This window comes from Pistacia vera, unplaced genomic scaffold (assembly GCF_008641045.1).
Source record: "Pistacia vera cultivar Batoury unplaced genomic scaffold, PisVer_v2 Contig174, whole genome shotgun sequence".
In the NCBI taxonomy this organism is placed as follows: Eukaryota; Viridiplantae; Streptophyta; class Magnoliopsida; order Sapindales; family Anacardiaceae; genus Pistacia; species Pistacia vera.
In genome coordinates, this window is record NW_022195833.1 from 61,364 (window position 1) to 71,672 (window position 10,309).

A 10,309-nucleotide genomic window follows, 5' to 3' on the forward strand; every position below is an offset into this window, starting at 1 on the left:
GAGCAGTGATTTAGATTGTGCGCCCATGTGAAACAAAGGGTCTTTCTCTGTCGTCTCTTTAACAAGGCGAGAACGTGCGCATCTGAGCTCAAATCACTTGTTTTTTGTCATTTACTTTGCTGAAACATGCACCCATTTGGGCTGATGATTTTGGTCTTTATTTTGTGCATATTAATAGGACTTTATTACGCTAGTAAATGTAACTTTAAAATTCGAACTGAATAAACTCTTTTCTGTGAACATCAGTATGTAGAAAACAAACAAAAAAATGTTTTTTTTTATCTCTGTAAATAACCAAAAAAAGAAAAAAAATTACAATGTTTTCAAGTAGTGTTGTTGTCAGTCTCAGTAGCCAATAACTTTTTTCTTCTTTTCTGAACCAAATAGTAAGTGAGCCCTCCAAAAACAAGTAGAATAATCAAACCATCAACCACTCCCACCAAGATTATAACCCACTTTTTCAAATTTGACTTGCCATGGCTTGTCTGTGTACCTTTTGGAACCTTCACCATATAACTCAATCCATATCCCCTCTCAATTTGCTTTACCCCAATAACCACTCCATAGATTTTGCATTCTCTTACATCAGAAGAATATAATGCAGCAACACATTCACAATCATCTATGCACAAATTTGCACATAAATCCTTGCTAACGTTAACCCTTTTAGGAGCAATTTTTAGCACACTGGTAACTCCATGGAGTTCAAGCATTTCAACCTTTTCTCTTCCACATAAAACTTCTCCAGGAGCTCCTTCACCACAACCAGAATTACCCTTGTCTTTTTGTGTTAACAAATGAATAGAAGAGCAAGAATTGGAGAAAGTACATATGCCACAAGGTTTACAAGCTAGGGGAAGATCACAAGTGTTGTTAATTGCTTGAAATGCTGCCTTAAAATTATGCTCATCGTCTGAGTAATAATAGAGTCCTAAATTTCCTGTTTTGTTTCCCAGTGTTAAAAATCTCAGAGGGTCTATTGGTGATGAAAAAATCTGAGCGATTTTTTTAGCTTTATCATTGTAGATCTCTAAGCCTTTTGTACCCAAAAAAATATAGGTGATGTTTCTGTTCTTGGAAGGCTTAAATTCCCAGTAAGAATAGTTCCACTTACCTGAGTGAAGGTATAAAGCAATCTTGTCATGTTGAATTTCAAACGTGTAGAATTCTGTTGAGTTGGTGGGGAAAGAAGTTAAGCGAGTGGCCACATTTAAACTCTGCCCCCAAAGGATTACATCAGTAGGAAAATTGAAACTTTGCCACTTTACAAGATTCAGTGCATCCAATAGAACTAAATTACCCGTCTTTAAAATCTGTAATCTCTGCATCAAATGAAAGAAACAAGAGATATCAAATACTATGAGAAAAAAATGACTGGTTTTATCATGCTTAATTAAATTATAATTACCTCCACACCTTGTCGTGAAGTCCCAGTTCGCCACCCAACTCGATTCTTTGGACCTTTTAACAGTAAATCCCCGCGTTCAGTGAGTTGGAGGACACATTTTTCTGACACATAAAACTGTGAATAATGTCCGGAGTTCCACACCTTGACATCTCCAAGAAAAACTTCTAAAGAACAAGAGTATCTCCCATTAACGGCTTCAACACTCAATGCAGCTTTAAAATTTGGTGCCATTTGATTAGTCTCCATCAGAAAAGCTCTCCCAATAAAACCTACACTATATTCAACAGGTACAGCAAGCGTTAACCTGTATCCATTATGAATATCTGATTTACAACACCCATGATGAAAACTCAACAAGAAAACAATGAGAAAACCAAACAAGAAGAAGTCTGAACATAAACTTGGGTGGTTTTTCCGGCTGGTGGATTCGCCGTGCATTAGGATTTCCCGGCGGATATTGATGGGAAGAAGAAGAAAGTGAAGAAAGAGGTAGGCATGAGTGTACTGTGCTGAGCACTTTCCTAATCCCACTACCCTAACTCTCAAAAAGGATGGGAGCTTTCATTTTGGCTTTGTTATTTGTCTCAACAAAATGCGTTTTCAATTCATTAGTGGGGTTACTCAGCAACATCATGACGTGAGGATTCATACTTGTCAAAATTATGTTTAATAAATTTACTAATTAAAGGATCAAAAAAGTAACGTACCAAAGGGTGGTTGTTGTACACAGCCTGTCTTTGTGAGGTTGTTCTACTTGTACACCATAAAATTTGCACTTCCATTTATAATAGCGTTTTTAAAAACGGAAACATTTTTTGTTTATCTAAATTAAAACAGAACATTTCTAAAATATGTTTTCTAATTCTCTGAAGTAAAGTTTTATTTGTAAAAAAAGGGTTTATTTTCCAACTCATGCGTCACACCGAGTTTCGAAAACTACATTTGATATTTTATAGGGTTTTATGATATATTATATAAGTCTTTTAGTTTTAGGGTCTGTTTAGGAGTTTTTTTTCACTGGTTTTGAGGGATTTTTAATTAGATTGGTTTTAAAGTGTTCTAAAACCAATATTTGTCAGATTTTTTATGCACTAGTTTTGATTGCCTCAAAAACCCCCCAGAACCAGTGTAATATATTTTTGATGGGTTTGTAGAACACCCCAATTTTTTTATGGGGTGTTTTTGGTTAGTTTGAAAATTTTATTCCACAAATATCATATCCACTATAAAACTATCCCAATTATATCCCAAAAAAAAAAAAAATTAACATATTATGCGCGTCTCCAACCATATTAAATATAAAATAATTTTAAGCAATCATAAAAAAAAAAATTATTAAAATCTCATTTCTAGATACTTTCTTGGAGAAATTAAGCTACAAATTTTCAATCATTTCAGATGTTACAAAGAATGGCGAAGAAGGATAAGGAGATTTTATCACATTTGAAGTTATAAAATATTAATAAGTATAAAACAAATAAATAACTCTTACCTTATAATTGAAAAAACAAAACTCTCAAGTGCTAGTTGAAGTTGAAGTATTTTTATGGGCATATATGTAAATTTATCATTTTAAAAAATTGTCAGAACCGTTGGAAAATAAACTTCTAAGCATAACCGCTACTAAAAACCTTTCAAAACTGTTATGGTGGTTTATCCTTATAACTGTTACCATGAAACTCCCAACCGAACCCTTAGTATTTTTTAGGGATATCTGATATTTTCTGAAAATCGTTGATACGTTTGATACTTAATTATCATTTCTCGTAAGAAAATAAAATTAATGGGATATCTAAAAAACAAAAACCTCCCATATGATTGCCGCTTTCGGATAGCACAAAAAAAATAAAATATAATTACATTTCTATATTGTCTCTAAAACGGTAAATATTTAATAAAAATATTCAGATTGTGAGTTATTATATTTTTTTCGGTGTTATCAGTAAAGTGGTAAGCATATGAGGATTTTTTTTTTTTTTTTCGATTATCCTTACAATTAGAATAATTTTGTAAAAATAATACTACATTTATACAAAATTTATACAAAATCTAGTAACACATTAAAATATGATTGGATAAATTAATATAAAAATCATTTATCATCATTTAATATGTATTTATTAAATTAATTTTTATATTAATCCAACCAATCATATTTTAACATGTCATTTTATATAATCTTTATAGGCGTTATATTAATCCTAAAATTAACCGTACAAAAAGTATTAAAAATAATTGAAGTTTGGTTAGTATCGAGGTAATGTAGCGAGTTACTGCGAGTAGTTTAAGGTGATGGAGTGCAAAGAGGAAGAGTTGCGGGGAGTTAGCAGAAAAGAGGTGGGGCCAGGGGTGATCCAATTCACTGGTCCAGTAGGGTCAATTGAGTGCTTCTTTAATAAGTGGGCTGCAGGCTCCTTTCGAGTGCGATTATAGATGTTCTGGTTCTGCCTGCCACGTGTCATTATGGCTCTCGGCTGACACTGCTCTCACGCTTTGCTGACGTATTTATTCCACGTCAGCAATCTTTGTTACACTACAGTCTATTTTCAGAAAATCACTTTAATAAAAAATAATTTTTTTTTTAAATAATGGAAATAAAGTGTATAAATATAAATTTCTTGGAATATAATTAAAAATTATTAGAGTAACCCAAACTTCGGCTTCTTCATATAAATATAAAATAATTTTTTTAATTATCCATTAGTTATTTATAAATAGTAACTAAATAACGATGAATAAGTAAGTAACTTTTGACATTAATAACACCATCAAATGCTAAATTAACTAAAAATATTTTCGAAAAATATTAAATACCCCTAAAAATTACTAAAAATCTCGTTAAAATATCATCACTAGTCCTATAAATAATATAAAAAGGAAAAATATTTACGATATTTTTAATACTTTTTGAAAATCTTTGGGCATTTAAACCTCACTTTGAGAGTTGATAAACCATATAAAACGGGTATTAAATTAAATTAATCACTAACAAGGTCATACCCCCATAATGAAAATTGGTTAAAGATATGTAGGACACTTTGGTTTTCTTCAGGCTCGACAATATCATGTTGTTGAAATTAATTGGGAATTCAATTGAGATCTTTAAACTTTCACCAACCGTGATTATGATGCACCACTTAATTGGTATAGATCAAAAGGGGTAGGTCGTCCATATAGCCCATGAAATTGCACTAAAATTGCAATATATCAACTCAATATAATATATATTTTCAATATCATATTTTTATTTTCAACAACAATTTCGTTATGAGCCGAAACTTTGTGTGGTAGACATTTCTAAGAAAGGGATTTTGTTTGATTTTTTTTAATCAAGTTATTTAAGTCACTTTATGTGTACCTCAACTAATTCTTGGAGGAGATTTGTATAGTAACCTACTGCCACAGCCCCCACCTACATAATGGATGCTCATATAAGGAATCGAACCTAAGACTATGCGTTTATTCATACCATCTCCAATTTATCATAACAATTTGGGCTACCCACGGATGGGTGGAAATGATTTTTAGCTCCCATCAAATTGATAAATATATCATTTTTTTTTTTTTTAACAAGTTTAACCTTAATGAAAATTACTATTATAATTTATAAATACACCTATACTTTATTTTATGTTATTGTTTAAAATTTGTAACTTTTAATTGTTACATAAACTTAACTCTTAATGGGCTACCCACGGATGGGTGGTGTTGTGCGGGAAATCCGGAGAGGATAATTCCGTATTAGGAGAGAAGATATTTAAATTGGCTCAATTTAGAAGAAAGATATTCAGATTGACTTAGATTCCAACTAAAGTAGCCGAAAATCATACAACTTCCTAATCCTATATATTTGAATCTTACCTCAACTCTATCATGTAAATGGATGTTATATAAACCCATCATAACTTGTTTTCTAGGGGCTGCGCAATTATTCCAAGAAAAGATTCATTATTTGTAATTCACATTCAATAAGAGAAACAGCGGATGGAGGCTCAAGATTCAAACTTGCCGAACCACTTTAAAAATTACCTCTTGTCATCGCTCATTTTTTCTCTTTAATTATTCAATTGCTGGTTATCCGTAATCACACTCACATCCGTTCCGATTCCACTAAGGTCAATCGGATCTCTCTAGTTGGTGCAAATTATGGTATCAATAGTTTTGCACTAGAGGAAGGGCTTGAACATTTCGAGCTCTCTCTGTTTTCCAACAGTTTCTCTTCCATCTTCCAACCGCAAAGAACCAGCCATGGCTACAACCCATGTCACCAAATCAAACTCTAAAATTGAAGCCGCTTCCAAATAAGGAGTTTTGAGTGTGATAAAGTATGAGTCTAGCACAATAGTAAACATAATAGTTGTAGATATTCAAGTAAGCTTTCAACGGTTCAAGAATCGTCCAAATATGAGGTCTGCAGTTCAAGTTATTGTCAAATTACTGAAGCATATTCCAAACTTGCCATAACTCATTAATGAGAGCGCGAACTTGCCATAACTTGTAAATGAGAGCGCGAACTCACCATAACTCGTACATGAGAGCGTGAACTCGCCATAACTTGTAAATGAAAGTGCGAACTCGCTATAACTTGTAAATGAAAGCGCGAACTCGCCATAACTCATAAATGAAAGTGCAAACTCGCCATAACTAGTTAATGAGAGCGCAAACTCACCATAACTCGTTAATGAGAGTGCAAACTCACCATAAATCACCAATGAGAGCACGAACTCACCATAACTCGTTAATGAGAGAGAGAACTCGTCATACTCGTTGATGAGAGTATAAACCTGAGCATGATAAAATATGGCAAAATGTTAAAAATAAGAGTTGTAGCCCTTCAAGTAAGTTTTTCAATGGTTTAAGAATCGTCCAAATCCTAGGTCCACAGCTCAAGTTATCATTAAAATACTGAGGTATGTTCCAAACTCGTTAACGAAAGTGCGAAGCTCATCGTTTCAGAGCTCGTCATTTTAAAGTTCTTTTTGAGAGCTTGTCGTTTTGAGAGCTCATCATCTCAGAGCCCGTAATTTTAGAGCTCGTCATTTTAGAGCCCATTTGATAGCTCGTTGTCTCAGAACTTGTCATTTTAGATCTCGTTTTGAGAGCTCGTCATTTTAAAGCTCATTTTGAGAACTTGTCATTTTAGAGCTCGTTTTTATAGTTCGTCATTTCAGAGCTCGCCATTTTATAGCTCATCATTTCAGAGCTCGCCATTTTATAACTCGTCATTTCAGTCGAGCGGTAAAACATCGAGCAATAAAGTTTAGAGCGGTAAAATATCGAGCAACAAAGATTTCGAATATCAGAAACTTCAGGGTTGAACGTGAGGTTTTTGACCCCCCAATAACAACACGCCTTTTAGGTCTCTTTTAGTAAGGGATAATCCTCCCTTCTATAAATCTAACCGAGTTAAATCTTTCTTCTATAAGTCTAACTGAATATAAGGTTGATTCCATCAGTTTCTAGTACGTTGAAGGATTAGGATGCATAAACTTAGAATGGAATTGAGATAGTACATTTACCCACGATATATTTGGGTAATATTGAAAAAAAAAAAAAACCGCGATCCGTTAACAAGATCCTTTTCTAAGTAGTAAACATTAAGAGTAACTTATTCTCTTTGTTATCTACATTCGAGTTGTAAGTTTGAATAGTTTGGTGAAATTTTTAACGGAAAACAGTAGGGAGTAAAAACGACTTTAATTATTCAATTGCTGGTTATCCGTAATTACGTCCACATTCATTCCGATTCTGCTAAGATCAATCGGATCTCTCGGGTTGATGCGAATTTTCATATCAACAGGTGGAAATGATTTTTAGCTCCCATCAAATTGATAAATATATCATTTACTTTTTTTAATTTTTTTTTTTTTTTGTTTTAACAAGTTTAACCTTAATGAAAATTATTGTTATAATTTATAAATACACTCATGCTTTTTTTTTTTACGTTATTGTTTAAAATTTGTAACTTTTAATTGTTACATAAACCTAACTCTTAATTTTCTAAATCATTGATTTTTTTTATTTTTTGTATCAAATGTTTATTTGTTTGATTAAAAATGGTGTAAACAGAATCCCTAATTAAGTTTGAAATTGGGGAAAATTGGTGTAAACAAAAACCCTAATTAGATTTAAAACTGGGGAAAGGGGGTGCAAACACAAAACTTAATTAATTAAGGTCATTTTTTGTATCAAATGATGATTAAAAATATTTTTTAAAATGAAATAAAAGTGTATTTAGTAATAGGGATTAGGGATACTGATCAATTTGAGGGATTAAAAATCTCATCCCATTTCTAAACCAATGCCGAATCAATTTACAGTTGCTACTTACTACAACGTGAACTTACACAAACGGGCCCAAAAGAATAAAATGGACAAAACTGGCTGGGCCTAGGGTGGCCCAAAATATGAAAACCTTTGTGATTTCTCACTGTTTTCCCAGTTGAATGGCGGTGGTCGTTGTAATTCAATCGTCGTCGTTGTCACTTCTCAAATCAAGTTCTTGGTGAGCTGAACCGGCACGGATTTAATTAAATGAAGGCTAAACCCTAGCTTGACAAACACGCACAAACTCTCGCATTCTTGTATTTCATTTAACCGTATTCTGTCTCTTAGATTTGTATAATGTTCTTCTTGTTCCGTACAATTGAGGCTAATCTTTGTCGCTTGCCATTAGCGATGGCGGGAAAAACGAATGTTGTGAGAAACTGTTTCAAGGGTTCTAGAACTAGTAGTTGTGCGTCAATTCAATTTGGAACTCTTCGATCAATTCAATTTGGAACTCTTCGATCAATTCATTTTGGAACTGTGAGTGTCTCTTTCTTCCTTTTCTCTTTTTCTTTTTAATTCAATTTCGAGGAAGAAGTCAATTTTTTATGAATAATGGCTGTTTAGTGTTTATAACTTAGATAAATAAAGTTGCTTTTCATTTTTGTATCAGCTCATGTTTATACAAGGCCCATCAGATAAGTTTTTACTAATTGATGAGAGTAAAATTGCCTGTAATTATAGGGAGTTTAACTGTGGGAAAATGGGGATTGATAGAAATATTGATTCATCTCAACTTGAGAACTCATCTGTTACAAGTTCTATGAGCCATCAGGATGTTCACTTTGAGGGCAATTCTATTCATGTCCAAGCATTTACGTCTAGTCAAAGCCACTCAAAGCGTGAGATGGATACTGAAAATGAGGATTTTTCTGAAGGGTCGCCCAATGTCAAACAATTTCCTGGAAGGAAAAAGAGAATTGATCTGGGGTCAGAGCGCCGAATAGGAAACGTGGATTCATCCCAACCTGGGAACTTAAGTGTTTCAAGTTCTAAACCTTTTCGGGACAAGGGCAAGCCTAAGTCCACTCGAGTAAAAACATCTCCCTATAAGAGCTGTTCCAAACATGGAATGGATTATAAGAAGAAGTTAGATTCTTTTGAAGGTTTGGGTTTGTACGAACATGGAATGAGTTATAAGAAGTTAGACTCTTCCAAAGGTTCGGGTTCGTTTAATGTCGGACCATTTGATATTTGTGTATCCAGAAGTGGGCGTAGGCATTATATAGAAGACAAGGAAAGCCATAATGAAGAGGAGCAGATTGATGACAGCATTAGACAAAAAGTGTTGAGGCCTGGGATGTTTCTTTTAAAACAATACCTTAGCCTTACTGAACAGGTGAATCTTTATTCAATACTTTCATTGTTGCATGAGCTGAACTATATTGTTTATTTTAAGGTTTTTAAATCTTTTTTTCTAGTAAAAAAGTTGTGTATATGAAAATTTTGCTTTTATTAAAGTTATTTGTTTGCTATTCCCTTGATTTTATATGGTAATTCTGTGGAAATCTATAAATGTTACAGATAGAAATCGTGAAGACTTGTCAAGAACTTGGTAAGGGACCTGGTGGATTTTATCAGCCTGGTTACAAAGGTGGAGGAAAACTCCGGCTGCAGATGATCTGCCTTGGTCTTGACTGGGATCCTCAGACACGAAAATATGAAAGACAGAGGCGTGTTGATGGATGTGAGCCCCCTCATATTCCTCAAGCATTTAATCAGTTCGTTCAGAGAGCAATCTCGGATGCACATGCTCTGATTAAAAAACAATTACTAATCAATGTGGAAGACATACTTCCTGCAATGTCTCCAAATATATGTATTGTGAACTTCTATAATACCAGTGGGCGACTAGGTCTCCATCAGGTCTGTAGCTACATATCTCTTATTGCCCATTGTGCAATTTAGTTTTTTTTTCCCCTAGAGTCAGTTGAAGATTTTTGTGCTGTGTTAGTTACTCTGAAGCTTCCCAATTGACTTGATTGTTTGAAGGGTTTTAGGAACTTTATTCTCTGTTACTCATTTTTGTATCTTCATTCGTAGGATCGTGATGAGAGCCGTGAGAGTCTCTGGAAAGGATTACCTGTTGTATCCTTCTCGATAGGTGATTCAGCAGAATTCCTCTATGGGGATGAGAGGGACATTGCCAAATCAGAAACAATTGATTTGGAATCAGGGGATGTTTTAATATTTGGCGGTGAGTCTAGACATATATTTCATGGTGTGTCATCCATCATCCCCAACTCAGCTCCTGGATCTCTACTAGAACAGTCTAATCTTCGTCCTGGCCGCCTCAATCTAACCTTTAGACAGTATTAAAAACCATAATATCCACAGGTACAGCAGAATTGATTAAATTGAATGCAGGTTACAAAACTCAGCATTCATTCACAATTAAGTATGCAGGTTAGAACATGTATCTTGGTTGTCATTTTGTAATTCATCAAATGGAAGAACAGTGCATTTTGTTGGTGCAAAATGGTGAAGGCCTTTGTGGAATATTTCATACATTTTTCATGTAATACTGTCTTGCATCCATGGTCAATGAGGCTGTTTTCAGCCATCCCATCATCG

The 10,309-nt window shown here is 33.9% G+C and overlaps 2 protein-coding genes and 1 non-coding gene across 7 annotated transcripts; 2 read left to right on the forward strand and 1 right to left on the reverse strand.

The window, feature by feature from the left end:
* Nucleotides 1–90, forward strand: LOC116126097. Its single transcript, XR_004127434.1, has one exon. It is a non-coding gene; the product is annotated as a small nucleolar RNA snoR114 (small nucleolar RNA).
* Nucleotides 91–290: 200 nt separating this feature from the next.
* LOC116126089 (G-type lectin S-receptor-like serine/threonine-protein kinase At5g24080) lies at nt 291–1,950 on the reverse strand. The gene is made up of 2 exons (XM_031411800.1): nt 1,409–1,950; nt 291–1,322 (listed from the first exon to the last, which is right to left on the reverse strand). The coding sequence occupies exons 1-2, from the start codon at nt 1,844–1,846 to the stop codon at nt 324–326; spliced, it is 1,437 nt and encodes a 478-aa protein (XP_031267660.1). The 5' UTR covers nt 1,847–1,950; the 3' UTR covers nt 291–323.
* A 5,911-nt stretch (nt 1,951–7,861) lies between these two features.
* LOC116126061 lies at nt 7,862–10,309 on the forward strand. Of its 5 annotated transcripts, XM_031411770.1 has the most exons (5): nt 7,862–7,948; nt 8,085–8,215; nt 8,472–9,074; nt 9,260–9,601; nt 9,779–10,309. In XM_031411770.1, the coding sequence occupies exons 2-5, from the start codon at nt 8,087–8,089 to the stop codon at nt 10,052–10,054; spliced, it is 1,350 nt and encodes a 449-aa protein (XP_031267630.1). In that variant the 5' UTR covers nt 7,862–7,948; nt 8,085–8,086; the 3' UTR covers nt 10,055–10,309. The 5 variants fall into 5 exon arrangements, with proteins under 5 accessions (XP_031267630.1, XP_031267627.1, XP_031267629.1 ...); XM_031411767.1 differs by having other exon boundaries at nt 7,863–8,215; XM_031411769.1 differs by having other exon boundaries at nt 7,863–8,215; nt 8,511–9,074.

Coding starts and splice junctions, on each gene's coding strand:
- LOC116126089 (XM_031411800.1), bottom strand. CDS start 1,846: ATGCACGGCGAATCCACCAGCCGGAAAAACCACCCAAGTTTATGTTCA. Junction 1,323..1,408: donor CTTCACGACAAGGTGTGGAG/GTAATTATAATT, acceptor CATTTGATGCAG/AGATTACAGATTTTAAAGAC.
- LOC116126061 (XM_031411767.1), top strand. CDS start 8,033: ATGTTCTTCTTGTTCCGTACAATTGAGGCTAATCTTTGTCGCTTGCCA. Junction 8,216..8,471: donor GATCAATTCATTTTGGAACT/GTGAGTGTCTCT, acceptor GATTCATCTCAA/CTTGAGAACTCATCTGTTAC. Junction 9,602..9,778: donor GGCGACTAGGTCTCCATCAG/GTCTGTAGCTAC, acceptor CTTCATTCGTAG/GATCGTGATGAGAGCCGTGA.